Source organism: Strix aluco, chromosome 21 (assembly GCF_031877795.1).
Source record: "Strix aluco isolate bStrAlu1 chromosome 21, bStrAlu1.hap1, whole genome shotgun sequence".
Taxonomy (NCBI): Eukaryota; Metazoa; Chordata; class Aves; order Strigiformes; family Strigidae; genus Strix; species Strix aluco.
In genome coordinates, this window is record NC_133951.1 from 1,779,738 (window position 1) to 1,799,506 (window position 19,769).

Here is a 19,769-nt window from a genome sequence, read left to right on the forward strand (position 1 = left end):
AGAAATACAATTTAACAATCAAGCTGAGTTTGGTAAACAAGTGATGTGCAATAGTAAAATGAGCAAATAGCATTATCCGTGGTACAACTAGGACCTCCCTTAGAAAGGGTTTACTCAGCACAAAGATTAATTTAATGAAGCACAAATTACTAAAAAATTCTAAACCTCTGAATACTTTAGTCTTTCTACGCACAGGTACACAGGATAACACAGCTTCGGTATCACTGCCTTACCTTGGTTTTTAGTTAAAGTGATAGTAATCGACCCCTTCCTTCAAGTTCAGCGTGTTCAGGTTTGTTTCAAATGCTCCACCTGTCAAATCCTGTGAGGGAACGAAAAAGAGAATTAGATCAACCAGACAAACATATTTCAGGTTGTAACAGGTTTTGGTTATTTTGGTTATTTAGACCACAGAAGAAAGTCCCATTTGCAGAACTAAACATAAATAAACCAAGGCTCAGAAACGTTTCCGTTCAAAAATTAAGTGTATGTTGAAAACTTACTGTTCAAATTAATATGTTGGGGGTGCAGGAGGGGAGGTTTGACAACTCATTCTCATGCTGTGATGTAGAACACAAGGGCTAGACTAAGCCCTGCAGATAGCAATCTGCACATTTTGTTTTCTACTGCAGGCATTTTCAGAGAATGGACCGAGGGAATGAGTTTGACAAAACGGTGATTTTTGTAGATGTTGAACAATGATTAGCATGGCTGGTGAAACAAACCCTTCATCAAGCAGCTGAAATATTTTGCATAGTTAAAGGTGTTTCCTTTGAGCCCCAGTTACATTATCTGAACAGGAACCTGGTAGGTTTGCTCCATGAGCAATCTTGCAAGGCAGTGATGTCATTAAAAAAAACACACCAACTTCAGCATTTCTTAGCCTTTCTGCTTTGGTCTTCCTGGAGTCCTTAATTCTGCTGATCTTCAGGCATGTCACCATAAAAGAAAAAAAGAATTAAAGCTCATAATACTATATGAGATAGGTAAAGAGATTGCTAGTGTTCTTTTGGTTGGCCCAGAGCAGCAATACTGAAGTTTTAATAATGCACAACAGTACTGCAAGTGTTTAGGACAGGAAGTTACAAAAACAGAGTCCAACTGAAACTGTGGAATTCAAGGAGGTAGAACGCTAGATTTTGGCTAGAATAATTGGATTCAAAGAATTGCTCTGGGATCTTTAATGAACCTGTGTTCAGAAACTGGGCGTTGCTGGGAACCTTCCCTTCGGGAACACCACCATCCCCAGCAGCAGGGAGTCCAGTAACAAAACGAGCTGACCTGTCTTCTCCAAACCTCTGCATTGTTTCTGCTGCCTGAATTTATGTAGGAAAGGAAACACTGCATGTGTCCATTTCAAACCTCTTGCCCAAACCAGCATGCTGTGCCTCGGGATCACAGATTAACTCCCTTTCTGCTGCATGATTCTCATCTACCTGCCATGTCCTTCGATTGCCACTAGCAATGACAAAAAATACAAAGATGACATAATCTGTTCCAGAACTTCAACAAAAAAACATAATCCACCAGTCATCAAATTCATAATTGAGCTCTGATGTTTACTAACCATAAAAAAAAATAAGAATAGCTAATGAATAATTCGGAGAAGGGCAGGAGAGGGCCATGGCACGAGGCTTTTTAAGCAAGGGCTCCACTTCCCCAAGGTAACCAATTTCTTATCGGAGCAATAAAGCCCTGACGATTGTGAAAGATGTTGAGTACTTTTATTTTTTACTTCTTGAAATCAAGAATACTTGATGGTATTTAATACTTTGAAGGACTGGGTCCTAGTTTTGCAGTTCAGTTAAGACCCCAAACTGTCACTGGTCCATCTGCAAAACTTACCACTCACGTCAACAGGGAATTCTACTCAGAAATGTAGGCCTTGATTACGACCTTTAGCCTCCACTAATGATTTCATAAACCCAACATTTTGCAAGTTAGGACATAGGGTACAAACCAGTTGCATTTAGCTTGCAGAAAAGTGCTCTAAAGAAGGGTTAAAATATATATATATATATATATAAAAGAGCCCAGATGCTAAATTAAGTGGGAGAGTTAAAAACAAATCCTACATTCCCAGAGCAGAAGACTGAGGTAACAGAACAAGGCAGGGTTTTACAAGAACTGGTCTAACAGTAAATTTACTGAAAACTTTATACAATGAAACTATTTTAATTACTGAGACAGAAAAATAAAAATCCCTTTCATTTCAAGCACTTGGAAACCATGCCAAAACAGGACACAATACGTGATTTCTAAGCGTTTCGCTTTTACCTCAAAGCGAGAGAAAATACACAGTGCAAACCCTTAGGTGAAGTGGTCCTGCAGGCTGCTACACAATTTTGACGAGCTGAAGCCACAATTTTATCCTCTTCAGCAAAGACTTATGCACACACAGAGAGCAGAATTTCAGCTACAGCCCTTTGTGAAGCCATTTTAAAATACAAAGTGATCAAAGCTCACATAAGATGACTGCTTTTTCAAAAATTATTTTATATGGTAGCCAAGTAATGCCAGGGCTAGCAAGGGAGGAACTGCCTGAAAAAATAAATAAGCAAACACTGCTCCAAGTACATGGCCAGCAGAGTCATTTCTTGTGAACAACCCACTTAATAAACATAGCTAATCTTCAAAATTACCCTCTTAGAGCTGCACATAAACATGTAAGTTTTGTCTCTATCAAAACTAAAAATAATCCCCTACCATGAACAGCAAAATAAAGACAATAAGGCCCCAGGACACTTTCTTCTTCAGAAGGATGGTAAATAATAAAGCTAAATTTGGAAGTCTAGGATGTTCAGGAATTTGTTAATGACTTTTGCGTAAGAAATTCGCTAAGAGATCTGCAGCTAATTCTGCCTTACATAAACTTCCGACCATTCCATGGAGCTAGGTTGTAGCTGTTGCACTGGCAGCTGTCTACACAAGATACGTCCGTGCGCTCACTGGGGTTTTTGTATGTTTGCTTGCTGCATGACCTGAAACACAGAGCTGAGTAAAGCTACTTGCCCTACATAGTTTGAAAATACAGGTCATTTGTAACCTCTCAAACAGCAGAGTTTTGTTCCCCCCCCCCCCAAGTATGCACAAGGATAGCAGCCTTTTTGCAGATGTAGTCCTTCACATCAGCCTGGGACTTTAACTTGGAACAGCAACATTTTTTTGCACAGTTTGATTTGCTAAATCTGGGTGAATAGCATCAGAGAGGCAACAATAGCTATCTCAAAAAAGACAACATTTCTTATTTGACACAGTCTTAGTATTTTATGTACTTATCCCCTACCCTACTTTTTCCTATCCTCCCACATTCAAAAAGCATATAGGAAGAGGAAATGTAGAAAAGGTGATTAAAGAAAAGCAAGTGGGAAATTTTGTCTTTAGCTGTTCCTTCAGATGTGGGCTGCACAGAAAGCAAGGCAAACTGAACCTATAAATACAGTGAAGACAAACCCTCAGCATTATACTTGGCCTGCACAATATCAACACAGATGAATGAAAAAGTTCAATACTCTGCTCTTCTCAACCCATTTTCTTTAGTGGTCAGATCTAGAAGCTTGAAAGCTCCTGCAGACAGGATACCTGAATGTTTTAAACCACAGACATTTATCAACTTGTTTTGTTTTGGTAGAAGTCTACTTTCCAGGACAAAACTACTACTGAAAATTGTGGCCATTTCAGTCCAGCCCCAGCCTTGCAAGTAGTAAGAGTGGGATTTCACAGATCCTGACAGGCTCCACAAAGACTCCCTACAGTAAGAAAATACAGCAAGTATGACAATGGCTGAAAGAGCTTGCTAAAAACCATTCCTTAAGATCAACTGCGAAACCCAACGGTAGAGAAAAGGAGGGTGCAGCAGACTCGGTTCTGGAGTTGGACTCTGAATGCTGCTGCTTCCTCAGACCCTCTGATTCCTCTTCTCTCCACTGGGTTTTACACTTCCTACACTTTGGTACAGATATATTTATGGTTTTTATTTCTTTCTTACATTGTTTGTGGTTTCTCAGGTGATAACAGGGTATTAAGCACTGCTAACAGAAAAAAATTGTTTCAGTTCTTTATTATAAATTTGGTTTTCTAACAACCTGATTCCCTGTCTTCATAATATTAAAATAATAATACGGTATCATGACATAAGTGTACTGTGGGGTTCATATCATTAGCAGGTATCAGTATGTTTAAAGTCTGTAGCAATGCAACTCCATTATGGACTGTCACTATGCAGGTTTATTATCAGCATCATTCCTGTCTGTTTGGCCACTGTTTTGTTTCCTGGTGTATAATGCTGCTGGATCTCCATGCACATTGATCTTTCTTTACCTCTGCACTAGGGTGGTTCTGCCGTCAGCTCTTGTAACACCAACTTTCACAGTAGCCAACTGTGTAATTCAGTCATGAAGTGAGAGGGGTAAGGAGATAACTTGCCTGCAGGTTCTAGAGATTTGGCTCTGTACGAATGGCTATTGACTTTCTTAAATTCTCCTAAAAAGTGAGCTGCTTCAAAGACAGCTTTTAGAAGCAACTTACAAACTCTAAAACTCTTTCAAGTAGGTCAAATTGTATTTTCAAAGAAAATACTCCATATTACTTAAATGATACGGTGGCCTATAGTGTTCTGTGATCAGCAAGTAGAAAATGCTCAGTGGCCATGAGTGGAAAAACACACTGAAATCACAACTGAAGTCACAGACCAGAGTTTTCAGGCAAGATATGGTATAATAGTCTCATTGTAAGGGCTTCACAAATTAAATGTGCTTTATAACACGTTGCACAGATGTTTTGTCTAGGGACTTCCACCCACCATTTTATGCAGTATGAAAAATTAAATTAGTTGTAATATTACTAGTTTATCCAAGAGTTTATCAACCAACTGTACATGATAATGCCCTAAGGTACTTTCAGTCTGGCTTTACAACTCACGATCTCAGCGCTGATTGTAAAGTTGGGAGTGCTAGGTTAAAAGCAGACTGTACCAGATGAGATGAGATTCAGCTAATCAACCTCTGAACAGATCTAATCCAGCGTTAGAATGTTGGTGTTTAGCAAATGTAGCAACAGGTTTTAGTTACTGCTAAGAGACTTTTTTATTACTGATTGCAACTAGAATCTATGTGTTATGTTGCTTTAAAACTTCTGTGTTATCCCATACACTGTGCTTTGCTATTTTAAATATGACAGCAAAATAACTGCTGGTTATCATCTTCTAATTATGTTATTAGGTCAATTAAACCAGTTGAAATAAGAAAGTTACCACAGTCAGGCACAGAAGAGGCTTCAGACTGGCACTGCCAAACAAAGCAGCTTTTAAGGTCTCATTTAAAAAACAAAGCCTTTGCCACACATAGGGCTGCAAAACATTAGGAAAAAACAAGGCCAGGAGGCTGACTATATATGCTCATTTGTCTATATAATATTGTTGGGCAAGAAAGTAAAACAGATCCAAGCTCCTTTACAGAAGCTGTACCTTGCATTAATTATTCTGAATACTACTTTACTTAATGCTGCTGTTTTAAATCCCTGAAATACTCTGCACAATCAATCTGATAAAAAAAGCATAGTAAAAGCTTCTGGGAAAAGCTACTTACAGTAAATAGAAATTCATTTTCATATGGACCAAATACTGATTTTACACATAAAGCTGAGGCTAAAGGTGGTGCTCACCAGCTTCACGCAGATAATGAACGGTGGAGTCGCGTCTCTGAAGTGACATATAGGAATTTTTGGTTTTGGTCTCACCTGCAGGAAAAATCAGCAGACTTCAGCAGAGACACACAGCGTTACTTGTTAGCTTAGTTTTAAGAGCTACGAAACACTAAAAAGGGAAAAGATTATTTTAAGACCTCATGCTAAATAGTCCAGCTGCTCACATGCTTCTGCTCATCATTTTGCCAGGAGTTTCAAGTACCCCTGGTTTTCTTACCATACTCTTTCAATACAATTGTGTTTCTTTGAACGAAGTTGCACGTTGCATCAGATCAGAATGAAGAGCTTTCTGCTGTTGAAAGGAGAAGGTCTCACTCCTCCGCTGCTTCTTGCTCACCTCCAAGCTCTACTTTTAGCCCTTTACCAAACAATTCCCTCTTTGATCCGATTGCAAGGTGTGCTGCTTTAATAGCCTACCCCATAAAAAGTATGTTCTTTCTTTTTTTTGGCAGGTTAATTTTCTGCCACTTTAGTGAGCTGCATCAGCTTACTGTGCCATCAGAGAAGCATCAGAGCAGGCACAACAGCAGATACAAAGGAGAATCTTTCCCTCTCAGTGGGAGCTGTTTAAATGGCTTATGCCCAGCTGGGACTTCACCATGGATCCAAGCTGCAGAATTCTCTAAGGATTCACAACAGGTTGCAGTACAATCTTCTTTATGATTGATCTGAGAGGATGGGTATGTCTTAGGAAGACAAATGCCCAGGATCTGTAACAATTACACTGACAGTATCACTGCGCTGGTAGTTAGTGAGTCCTCGGTATTCCGGGTCAAAAACCAGAACTCCAATTGCTTTCATGCAGCTGAAAGCACTCATTAGCTTCCCAGTATAGAATTTGATTTTACAGTTACTGTAGTCTAACCACAAGCCATATCTGTGGAGGTGCCCCTCCTCTCCTTCTAGCCCTCCCTCAGTCCTACTCCCATCAGATAGAAGGATCATGCAACCTCAGGGTAATTTGATTCACAAGATAACTTGCTGGAGAACTTTTTATTTTGAGGGTTCCTTTTCTGCCAGATCAGCTAACTGAATCAAGTCATCCTTTTGCCGCAGGATTGCTAGACCCATTATAAACAAAGCAGTGGGAGTGTGTGGCTGAGGCCAGCGAGTGAAGTCAGACCACCCCTGCAGTGAGACCGGCTGCGCTGTAACGTCAAACTGCGCTCCTGGAAGTCTGCGCTCACAGGACCTGACCCAATGCCCAGGGGAACCAAGAACTGTCTTTTCACCAACTGTTGCAGGGACTGAATCTGGATGCAACTTTGCTCCAGGTCTTGAGTTAATTGCTATTGTGGAATTAATACTGCAACAAGACTTTTTTTTTTTTCCTATAGGGTTTGTTTATTGCCATCTAAGTATCATGCTTCCTTGTCTAGGGAGTAAAACGCTGCTGCCTACAATTTTAGGCTCCCAAGGAACCTACCAAAGTTTTATTCAGATACAATATAACTATAATATACAGATAGGTTACAATTAATCACAGAAGCTCTCTTTATTTTAATAGGAACTTGACTTTTACCCATCTTGAGCCAAATTCTACTCCCACTTAGAAGAAAAACTGTCAGTGGAGGCTATGTTTTAGCCCATCATCAGAACACTTTCAGAGTATATATATATTTTTGCCTTTCTAAACTGACTTCAGTGAGTGTGAGGTCCATAGTTCTGGCTCCATAGTTCGCACTCCATTATCAAGCCCCAGCTCTCTAGTCTTCTGTCACAGCCTCCTTCCCAAAATGAATTGCTATACAATATTTAAAATCAGTGATGTATTCTTTCATCACATTTCCCAGAACCCTTCCAGATCACAGTAAAGAATGCAAGAGCACTTGTAACTAACCTCAGATTCTTCGTAAGTGTAGAATCCTCTTGTTATTTTCTTTTCATCAACATCACAAAACGCAGTTACCTGGCAAAACAGAAGCAGAGCATTTCAGTACCATTCTTTGCTACCAGCAGGTATTTCACCTGTAGTGTATCTACATAAGTAATGCTACAGGCATGTGAATGAATGCAGGGACAGGGCAATGCACCCTGGGCCTCCTAAGGAGCTTAAAAATTGATTAAATCCTTTCCAGGTGTATCTTAAGGAGATGGGCAAATTTTGCAGTTATCTGTGAGCACATTCTGTTTTTATGAACGTGAGAACAGGTGATCTAAGCTACTGACTGTGTAAGAGAAATCATCTATGAGATCATCAGCTTCATCCTCAGTGATATGTAACTAAACTAAAACCAGAGAGCAGCCTCTCATTTCAGCACTTCCACTAAACTCCTGAGATTAGGTAATAGAAGCCTTCCTCTTTCTGCCCAGCCCAAGGTATAATCTACCACCAGCTACCTCAGGATAGCAGTGCTGCACTACTGCTCTGGATGCTCTGGTAATACCAGCCTCAGTTCTAGCTCATAACACACCAAGTTTGGGAATTCCTATGGTTTTGGACATTGTATTTTTCAAGTGAAAAGTTCAGCAGATTTGGTGTTTAAACACATATAATTACTGCTTCATTTTATTCTTACTGTAGTTACAGAAGCATTATTTGCAGCCCTAGTTGCCAAATATTTCAGATGTTTTTTTATTTGCATTCCTCATAAATATGCAGGCAGAATAAATGCCTGCAATCCAAAATACACAGTGGCCTCATTTTTGAGCCATTAAGTTGCCAGTAACATTTTGGAAGACTTTTTAAAATAAACATAGCTATGTTTTCCTCTGACTTCCATTAGATCTACTCATCTTATCTACACAGAACTCTTACACTGAAGCACCACAGTTAAGATAGTTGAGGCCTTGCAGAAATCAATTATTCTGGTGAAAGCTGGATAGCAGTTTTCCTATCTTTTTAATTGTTGCATTAAAAATTGATTAGCCACACTTACTGCTGAGAAAATTTGAAAAGCCAAACAGCTGTTTATTAATTTATTAAGTTAGAGAAGGCTGCAAAAGGCTGGCTTGCTTTCTGTGTCTACAAATCTCTCTCACACATTTTTCTCCTGTGATTGAAATAGTTTTCTTTTACCTGAAGTGACCTCATTCTGTTTGTGCAGAGGAAAACACTGACACAAGAGCATTGGTGTCATAATGCTGAACTTCTGCATTCTTTATTGCTACTTCACTCCTGACACAGAGTGCCACATTTACAGCCCAAGGGCAAAACTGCAGAGGAACAGATCTGTGTTACATGTGTTTTCAGGCAACGGCCAGATAGAGCTGCATTCTCTTGCAACATAAAAGGTGTTTCTACATCAAAAATACTTTGGAGACGTTTCCACTATCCAATGGAATGGTTTTCTTTCCAAATTCTTAAACACCATAATATCAGTTCTTCCATTAGACATCAATGGAAAGAGAATATAAACAAAACCATGAAGGCACTACAACTATGGCTAAACACCCCCACCACACCAGCTAATAAACTGGAGCAGGTGGGCAGGGACAGTCTTTGGAACACTTAGAGGCAGACATTCATACCTGGAGAATAGGTTGCCTGAAAACAGGCACCAAAAGCAAGAATGAACAGAACATGAAGGAAACATTAAATTTTCACTTTGGGGCTGTATGACTAAAGGAATCACATCACAGGCCAGCAGATCCAGATGCAGGGATCACACTAAGCACACTTGCCCTGTTTCAGGCATTATAATGGAAGGACAACGAAAGGAGGGAATTCAGAGCAGTACTAGGAAGTTACTAGACATTGTACAAGCTCTTTGTGGCTGATGCAGGCTGGGTTAGACAGCAGCAAACACAAGCAACTCCTTCAAGCACAAAGACCAAGCACCAGGACCTATCTCAGGCTTTTTTTCTCTTAAACAGAAGTTAATACACTTTACATCCCTGGCCCTATTTCCATGAGGACTGCTTTATTGCAGTTGCTACCATAATGCTTTATTGCAGTTGAAAAATCAGATGGTGTGGACTGAGCACAGTAAACTACATCTCAAGATTTCCTTGACCCATCTTATTTATATGTGTACATACATATACACACACACATATATAAAAATGTATATATATATGAAGGGAAGCAAGTAGAAGGCACTGTGGAAAGAGAGGTTACTTAGCTGTATACTTTTCATTCTGTGTTAACCACCTTTAAAATTCTCCAATATTCTGCAAATCTCAATTCCACGACTAATGTTTTACTGTCCTAGAAGCTGCGATCATTGTCAACAAAATTTAGCAGGATATGTCTTCACTGTCAACCCAACAGAGGGTTTATTTATTCTGGGAATAAATAAAGTCAAATACATTGACTTACCTTCCGACAATTGAAGTTTTTTCAGCTGTTTACACTTCTATAGATTTTAAAAACCAAAACAAAACACCAAAACTTTTGACATAAGGCAAAGTGAAATTCCATCTACACTGTAATGTCAGTAACTGAGAGTTCAGCTGTAAGATCTGTGCTGGAAAGTATCACACCATTCACCTTCAGCATGTTGTAATACAGCCTCTGACTGGTGCATTCATTATTCTTAACATGAATGGTGTTAGAGAACCAAAGATAGTTCTTTTATCACTAGATTACCAATAATCATAATACTTCCTCTCATCCTGTGCCATAACTCATACTACCATGTGTAGAAAATTCTGCAAGCTGCCTTTGCCATACGAACCACCCACCCCAGATGATCGAGTACACGAAACTCCTGGTAACAGCAGCTGTGTGAAAAAAGAACACTTGACAGGTAAGTCTGTGACAAATTTCCCTTGGAAGATGGAAATGACTCTTAACCTTTTTCGGAATTACCACTAAAGTATCTCCAGGTATAATTTTTAATGGATTCAGCCAGCTTAAATCTGATATTTACAATATTATGAAACAGGTCAGACTTGAATGGGCAATTTTTCTGCCAGACTGTACACCACGTGGGTGGCCAAAATGTAAGTCAACTATTTTCCTGACACACACTATTTATTTTCCAATTAAAGAAAATCTATGGCTGGAGTCTAAATACAGGACTTAGGCACAGTTGTTTATCCTGTAAGGAGAACTCAAGGCATCAGGCTTATATGACCTATTTACTTTATACTATTAGGATAAACCCAGAGTCACCTATTTATTTTCCTGCATTAATGGGATTCTTTCTTGTATCTTTTATGAAAACCATCTATGCATACATGAACTACTGTCTCCCAGGGAGGAACCTATGAATTATAAAGCAGTCTCAAGTTGGGTTTTTTCCCCTCCTTCTAGCAAAATGGTTATTTTGCGATGCCTCTAACAATATGACACCACTGAAGCTTACAGAGTCCTCAGATCACACTTCAGTTTTAAGAAAATACATAAATTACATATTTTTGTTTTGAACATCACTTGTATGAAAATCTGCACAATTCCAAAACAAAGAAAAAAGACTGCTATTTCTCTCAGCTAAAAGCTGGAAGAGACAGCTAGATATCTGTTATATACAAGCTACGTAATTACTATAAGTAATTTTTATAAATATGGGTTACAACATACATTAACAATGGTGTAAGGGAAAAAGGAGAAATCTTCTCCCCCTCATAAGGGAAAGTTTATATGTCTCAAAAGATAAGATATTTACTCAAAAAAAAAAAATCTCTGCTAGGGAAGACACATTTGAGGAAGATAAAAGCACTTCTCTGGCTGGTTCTTTTTAATAAACACAGCAGCTGTGTGAAGGGACACACAGGCTGGGACTATCAGACCTCCCTGTGGTAAAAGGAGATTAATGGGCAGCAGATTAATCCTACTCCAAATGTACAACTGAAGAAGTCAGTAGGAGTGGGCTTGGGGTGCAACTGTAATTACCTAGCTGTCTGAGCTCTGCTGCTATTACACAAGAGTTCATACTTTGTTTCATACTTGAGTTGTTTACTGCCTTGTTGGCTACTGCAGAGGATGTTTCCTTACACTTTCCATTCCACTCAGATTTCCTGATGGAAAAACTGAAAGATTTCATCAACCTAATAATGTCCTTTCATGGTGAATGATCTTCATAGGATTCTATTCTCTCATTTCCACCTGTGGTCTGCTTTAGGTCTGTAATGATCATTTACAGAAAGCAGCAAAACAGCAAATTGTCCTGATGTGTTCTAGCTGGAAGATATGAGAAGAAAGTTTTACAAGGGAGAGTGAATAATGTAATAGAGCATGACAGAAAAAATAGACAACCCTTTTGACAGTCACCTGCACACTGTCTCCTCTCCCTCCTCACTACATATATTGGTCTCAAAATTTATCTTTAAAGGTGACAACCTGCAAACCCTCTCCAAAATCCTATATGAGCAGATCTTCCCTACTGTATTCGCTCCACATCTCATGCAATCCTTCATCCATTTTAAACTTCTAGTGACCCTGTTGATTCTTCTATTTATAATTCTTTCATGCAGACTTATGTAAGTCCTCAGAAGCATGCTGATATACATCTATCTCCACAAAAGTTAAATCCATTTAGGCCATTCATGTCAAAACAAAGTAACTGAAAGCATTATAATGCAAGTTTAAATAGATACAGTTAACGACAAACAGAACAAAAGACACGCAGAGGTATAAACATCTTCCAGTAGCCACAAGCAGAACCAGGAAACTAGCAAGCAACTCTCCGTCACAGTCTGAGTGATTTTCAGTATCAGGGTGCTGCTTTTATCTCACCTCTTTAGCACTGCAGCCATGACAGAAGCTGCAGGTATCTTTAAATTACAAGCACGCATCTCATGGCTCCATTTAAAGACACTGATCCATTAAAGATAGCAGCATCTTCCCTCTTTGCACAGGTACATAACAAAGTTGCTCAAGAGAATTTTAATACCAGAATCCAACATGCAAAGTAAGCTTCTAAACATTGTACATACACAATTCCCCTTAGTACATACAACATACAAATGCCTTCATATGTAACAGTGTGGGAACTAGTTGCAAGTGTCTCATTTCTCCAGAACAGATAACTATGTTAGTTATGCCAGTAACTTTTCCAGTGTGCATGCCTCTGTACTGACAAAACGGACGTTGCAAAAAGCACATCTTCCCAAATGGAAGCAGCAGGGAGATTTCCCTGCCATATATTAGCGTGAAGTATTTGCTATAGCCCAAATTAAAGCCTCTATTTTACTCCATGTCATTTTAGGATGGTTTATACCTGGATTTAACCGAAGCTTCCAAATTTCGTATCTTTCTTCTTGTTCTGTAGGCTCTCTTTTAATTCTCTTTCATCTTGTCATTCTATCTCTTGCTACACGGTCAAGGTGGGTGTAATGCTCTTCCCTTTCTTTATGTTTCTTTGCTTTTACATGTCCCCACTTCAGTGTCTCATACTGTCAATCATATACTTTAGTTAAAATGCTACAAAACTTACACACTTCTTGCTTTTGTGAGTGAGCTGAAGGATCACAGTTGAAGTACATGGTTTAGTGATGTTGCTCTTAGAAAAAGGTGAAGAGAAACTAACAGATGATTTTAAATGGTTAATGAGTTAGGAAAAAGGGTGTACAAAACACTTCCTTGAAGCTTTCAAGTTTGCCACTGGCGGGTTGTCATAGAGAAACTTCATGGGCTGGCTGCGTACTAGTACTGTTTCCATGCCACTAATTAGCTGATGCTTATTTTGTCCTTTCTCCCTCATTTTCTCTTAGCTACTTGAGCACTATTTTCAGCTATCGGAAATGACACAAAATGCTAATGCTGAAGTTCTCCTTTTAGCTAAAGTTTGATGGAGAATAAAAGAGCAGACAAGACAGCTCAGAAAACCTCCAGGCATATGTAGCATCCCAAAAACATTTGGTTTCCATCTTCAGCTGCAAATTATAGACAAGACGGATGTGTTTTAAACAAAAAAAGGTCTGTTCGACTTCATTCTTGCAGAAATGCTAATACTGAACCACTGTCAACTGCGTGAATCAAGAAGGGGACAGCCAGGAAACAGAATTTCCCTAAGAATACTGAGATCCTGGTAATTAATTCATAAAAACCTACTAGTTGAATAATTTTTTTCTTGTGTTGCTGTTTAGAAAAAATACTGAGCCTTGGATTTTTGCCTGAACTCTTTGGAGACAAAGCATTGCTTTAATATTCACCATACAGATGTCTGAAGGAAAAGAGAGACTATTGCTTAGGTGTCCTTTTCTCTTAAAACATAGCTATAGTTCAAATTCAAACTGTTTTCCAAATAGACTAAAATAATAACTTGTTGCTGAGTATGAGCATACACAGTCTGCTGCTTTCTGGAATTGCCAAAATTTTGTTTTCTAAGAAACAATGCTGTTCAGTACACAACATATTTATACTTTTCAAACAACCCACAAAAACCTAGTCAGTATAAGAAATACAATTGCTTTGTTTATCAGGTTCTAAAAATACTAGAAACATTCTTTTTTGAAAAAGATGTTTTCTCACATGACCTAAGTTTAACAGTTCAAACTAATTAATTATCTTCCTGAAGATTTTAGTAGAGTTTACATTTCTTTTCACAATTACAAAATAATACAAACTGTATGTATTAGGTTTTGGGGGGTTTATATTATTTATCCTAGGAGTACGTGTCCCAAATTTTCTACAGGTACTTAGTGCCAATTTAGAAAACAACGCTGCTGTACTCCACATTCCAACTGAAATCACTCTCATGACCTCTAATGAAATTCTGAATCTCAGTAAAAGGATGCAGCAACAGTGAAACAGAGCATAGGTGAAATACGTGAGTCTAAACCAACTTAAAGTATAAAACCAATTGAAAGCAAATTCAGACAGTTAAACTAAACAGCTCAGTTAAATTATACAGCTTATTTTGGCAATTTTACCTGCATTTCAAAGGGTATTAGACCTTTTGAGATCATATTGTTTTACACAACTGGACCTTCAGAGGAGAAAATGGTAATTGTATTGATGTAAACCATCATAGTCTGTCTTAAGGGGCTTTTGGAATTGTTTTTAAAGGTCTCTATTTTACATAATTGATGAATTCATATCCCAGGGCCTCCATTTACAAAACATCACTAGATTCTACCCGTAGATTCAAAATGATACTGAATCTCTAATGTTCTCATAATTAACAGAATATGTGAAAGCTTAAATCTTGTTAAAGGGTAATAGAGGAAAAGTATTTTACTGGTTTTAGGGCTGGCAAAGACGAAACTACTATTTACAACCTTTGTTCATATGGGATTTTAGAGTCTTTAGGAAGAGCTGAAGATTAGTCACAAAACACCTGAAGGAATTTTTGAGGAAAAGTATAACATGGAGTTTAACTGGCCTCCTTTTACTGTAATTAATTTAGAATAAAATGAAAACTGCCATGAATTACCTACTGCAAATTCTATGAATTTGTTTCCTGCAAATCCGGCAGCATAATCCTTTGATTAGCAGTTGGATAAGTGAGATGTTTTAACTACTTCTACAGCCTTTTGCCAATGACTTACTATGAAACACTAGGATATCATTTAAGCCTCAGTTCTGACTGAGATGAATGGACTTGGGATCTCACTTTTGGCAGAGCTAGGAAGTTACAATGACAATCATAATGAGCCTGAACAACTACATAAAACTAGTGCTTTAATCACTGCAGATGACAGGAATTTCATCAGAAATTAGCTATCTAAAAGCTCTACTCTCACTTAGGATGATACAAGTCACTTTCTGAAGCTATTTATCTTCATTAGTTCTTGAGAAAACCTCTGAATACTTCGGATGATGTGTCAGACTTAGGGTAATCAAACTTTATCCACTATATAAGGTATTACGGATCAGACTGACTGCATTTTAGCGGTAGTTTTCTGCAGTACATTTGCAAAATGAGTCATACTTGGCATATGCAATTGCATCTGGCACGTAAGCTTGCTAAATGTGTCTGGTATAGTATCCAGTATTTAATGGGTTAATGCTCAATGCAATATTTCAATATCAAACTATACTGGAATATGTGCAAATGTAACCTTGACAGAAGCAAAATAGTATCATGGCCTGCAACACTGCCAAAGCAAACGTTATGTAAAGGTCAGCTGGAAAGAACGTCAAATCCAGTTAATTAGAAGCACACTGCCAGAGCTAGCATACCGGGGAATGAAGGAGAGGTAAACTTTGGTTCTGTGGCAGAAAAATGGCAAAAAACCACCAATATTATTTTTCTCTTGCCCCTTTTATCATCTCTGCAGTGACATATTCAAATTACCATTGTGTTTGCTGAACAGGATGTGAAGCCCTGAATGAGTCACCTATAGAAGTAGGTGGCACATGTAACCCAAACCTAGAGAGGTGTTCTATCTTAATATCAATCTCCATTTTGACTTGGCACAAAAAAAAGCTAGAAAACAAAACAAACCCAAAAAAACCCCAGCACCTAAGATGGTGAGACAGTGCTACAAAAACAACACAGTCTATTTTTTCCGTAACATCTCAAAAATCTACCAGACAAACTGCCATCTCTTCCCTTGGAACTTATTTTCTAATTCTCATAAACTTGCAGACAGAGAAGTGCAATGGTCACTAGTAAGTTAGTGGAATTCACAAAATGCTCTGCAAAATACTAATGAAATAGAACATTTTCCTAAACCCCCTCAAAGTCACATGCACAATACATTTACTGGACAGTTCTGTCCTCTTTGAATGAAGTAACTGATCTTGTTTAATCTTCTTTCTTCATACAGTTCACCCACTGCCATGTCATGGCAACGAACAAGGGATCGCACTGGAATATCAAGGAAGAAATTCAGGTTCAATTCTTGTGTTGTATATTTACTCTGTGAATGTCTCCCATGTCTATTCAGTAATTTTGACTATGGGTATACAAATTTCTTCCACTTTTTTTTATATGTGTGTGGTCTGAGGGCCATAACATTAATCAGGTTTATATATACATTTGTCATCTTGTCTTCCCATCCATGTTTTTAAGAAAAGAAAACACATTTGGTAATAAAATGAATGTTCTGTGGTTCTTGATAAGAAACAGCCATTTGACATTAGCCCTAAAGCCTTTATCTAAAAAAAAAGTTATTACACAACAGAAAATGCTATAAAAGTAAGGTATTTAAACTCTCAGACAAATCTCTCCTGAGAAATATCTGCCATTGCCAAATGTAAGTAACCCCCACATTTTCAATTGATTGTGAATTAGATAGCCATGTACAATAGCTTCTTCTCGCCTGTTCACCTCACACCCCACCCCTATTTTTAAACAACCAAGCTTTTCAAAAGGGAGTTACAGTACAATTACCCCTCATAACACAAACCAGGTTGATCAGCATCCGACAGAGACCTGTCCAGTATCCACTTCAGAACTGGACAAATATTACACATGTATGAATAATTATGTACAAGGTAGTTCAGTATGAAAACATCTGAATAAAGAGTTATTCTACTCACCCTGGGTACCTGGCTACTACATGGTTAGCTACACACTAGCAGGCCATAAACAGTTATATAGTGTGTCTAACCTACAACTATGCTTAGTCAGCAGCAAGCAGGACCATGGGTGCATATGTAGCACTACATACACACTATGCTCTAAATAAAGTAACACAGCATTTTAAAAGAAAAAATACATTATAGAGAATATTAAGAATTTCCCCACTTTATACTAATCACCAACTAGCACTTTGGGGACAAAATATCTTATGAGAATTTTGCTACATTACGTTAGATGAAGCAAGGAGGCATATGAAAGAGAAGAAAGTGTTTTTGTACAGATGTTACCCACTCTTAGTAGCTCACCTTTTTCCGATTAGCTGGTGACAAGCTTCTGTAGAGCTTCTTGCCTTGCTTGCCAGCATTCCAAATGGTGAACGATGTCCAGGAGCTCAGGACTCTGTCTTCAAGAAACCTGACTCGGTGATTCCAGATGGTTCCCCTTGAGAGTTAGAAAAAGGTTGGATTTTGACCTCTAAAACTTTTAGCATTATTATATACCTGTATGCATATATACATACTCATATACACATAAACCTGACCAAACTGATTCACACATGATACAAAAAAACCACACCAAAACATTATACTAGAAATTTCCAAGGGAAATGTAAACTGTTGGCATAAATTCTGTGGAAGTTCTCAGGCAAAAATCATTACTGTGGGGCAGCTACAGTAAGCTACTTCTGGTCTGCAAGTGCAGCTTGTGATTTTATAGCAAAATAAAAATCCATTCAAGTTTCCTGGACTTTAAGGATCTAACTTGTCCAGGTGGGTAGGCACCAGGTTCCCACCAGGAACAGAGCTGCTACAGCTATGCTGTTGTCAGTCACTCTCATCAATGAATCAGGCTGCTCCATCTCCTAGTTGCAGTCCTGATTATCCACAATTCTGTATGCATTACACCAATTTTGGTTCTATTACAAAACTGTAAAATACATGAGTATGATCACTAGATATGTCTGATGATCTGGCATTACAGCAACATCTGACTTCTATGAAACGTTTTCAAGTTTTTCCTTTTTGTAATGGATTATCAAATTTCACAAAGCCCTGTAACAGATACAAATTTACTATTCCAGGTTATTCTTATGAAGTATACCTCTGAGGTAGAAATATAACATTTGAGGTTATTGAGGTTAACAGTTAACCTAATTTGTTCCCAAAAGTTTGTCAGCAAACTTTTCTAATATTTTAATGAAAGGAATTTTGTGTTTTTATTTGCACCATTCCTTCACAGCCCTGAGTTATGGTTTGAAAAACATGCAGCCCTCATGCAGCCCTAAGACATTTGGATTCTTGCTGGGATTATTAGTGAGCTCCAGAGAGCCCACTTCACTTCAGCGTGCGATTTTTGAGCACAGCCAAATCCTGCTTAGCACTTCATCATTGATTGTGGTGTGATAACTTGGAAAGAACTTCACACACAAATAAATATACCCAAGAAGAAAAGCTACTCCATATAAGATTTCCACACTGTTTCGAGGACTACGGCTGTGCACCAGCACTTCAACTAATGGAGAAAAAAAAAATCTTGGATTTGATTGCAAATCTCTTCTAATGCAACCACAAGCTGCATTCCTGCTGCAAAGCTTTAGCTGCTGCTGGCATCCTTTGACACTTGCCTTTTTCCATGTTCATTAGAGCATACTATATTCCCAGAAGGAAAGTTAAAGGAAAGAAATATGAAGGTCAAGTATTTTTCCAGGATCACTTTACTGGAAATTTCAGAGCTTCTGCTAGTTTCTGAAAAGGAAGATTATTGCTTTACACGTAAATGGAAAGGTTTTAAAACTGATTTTACTTTGAAATGGGACTTCAGAAGGATAACACTGTATTACATTCCAGAGGTACTTCAGAATCTATTCTGTTCACTTGAGTGACACAGGCAAGTTTCTTTTCCACTTGAGTTTGCAAAGTTAAGAAAGCTAAAGAAAAAACAGGCAACCATACAAGGCATACAAAGAATTATCAACTAAATTCTAGTTGTAGAGCAAACACCGCAATCTACATCCAGGCACACAGAAAATGTTTTGAATTGTCATGGAGATGTCCCAGTATATCCACAGTATTGGTTGCTTCCAGACAGTATACACTTGCTGTCTAGGCGATGGGGGCCTATATACCACAGGAGTCCCTACGGAGGTAAAAGTCAAGCAGACCAAATCTCGTTGTTGGTAATCACCCACAAAGATTTCAGACTGAAGCAGATTTACTGACCCGATCTTATCCATGCATGTTATATTGAGAAATGCAAGTGGGGAAAGTGAGAGAATTGCACTCAGAAATAAAAGGATATGAAAGTTATTAAACCCCAAATGAATTGGATCACTGTTCAAATACAAGAATGTTGTCAGACAGCTTCATTTAAGCACCAATAACTGCTTTCTTAAATACCTATTCTGGGTTGTGAAAATGAAGCCAATGCACCCAGCAGTTGTGATTTTCTGCTTGCATCACTACAAGGCATTCTTACGAAAATGCTCACAGAAAATAATTTACAAATGACATCTCCAATATTGTGTGTCCTTTTTAATGAAAATTCTATCAAACACTTTGCAGTTTTGAGTTAACCTTGAAATACTTTTAACAGTGCAAGCTGAGATCATCAGATAAATACAGAATTGAGGGGAGAATTTGTGACTGAGCTTCAGAGTGACAGTCACAGACTTCATGTTTTTGAAAACATTGTTTGTGCAGAGCAAGT

The 19,769-nt window shown here is 38.2% G+C and overlaps 1 protein-coding gene across 8 annotated transcripts in view; it reads right to left on the reverse strand.

Moving 5' to 3' along the window:
- QTGAL (queuosine-tRNA galactosyltransferase) overlaps positions 1–19,769 on the reverse strand; it is a 187,349-nt gene that overhangs the window by 61,994 nt on the left and 105,586 nt on the right. For 4 of the 8 annotated variants that reach the window (XR_012625920.1, XR_012625919.1, XM_074846846.1 and 1 more), the window contains exons 9-12: positions 17,369–17,504; positions 7,544–7,612; positions 5,662–5,736; positions 234–322 (exon numbers count right to left, since the gene is read on the reverse strand). Coding sequence is in view for 2 of the 8 variants with exons in the window: in XM_074846846.1 (XP_074702947.1) it covers positions 242–322; positions 5,662–5,736; positions 7,544–7,612; positions 17,369–17,504 (361 nt within the window). In the remaining 6 variants the exon portion in view is untranslated. Of the gene's footprint in view, positions 1–233; positions 926–5,661; positions 5,737–7,543; positions 7,613–17,368; positions 17,505–19,769 lie in introns of all 8 variants that reach the window. The other 4 variants (XR_012625917.1, XR_012625916.1, XR_012625918.1 and 1 more) reach the window with 3 other exon arrangements.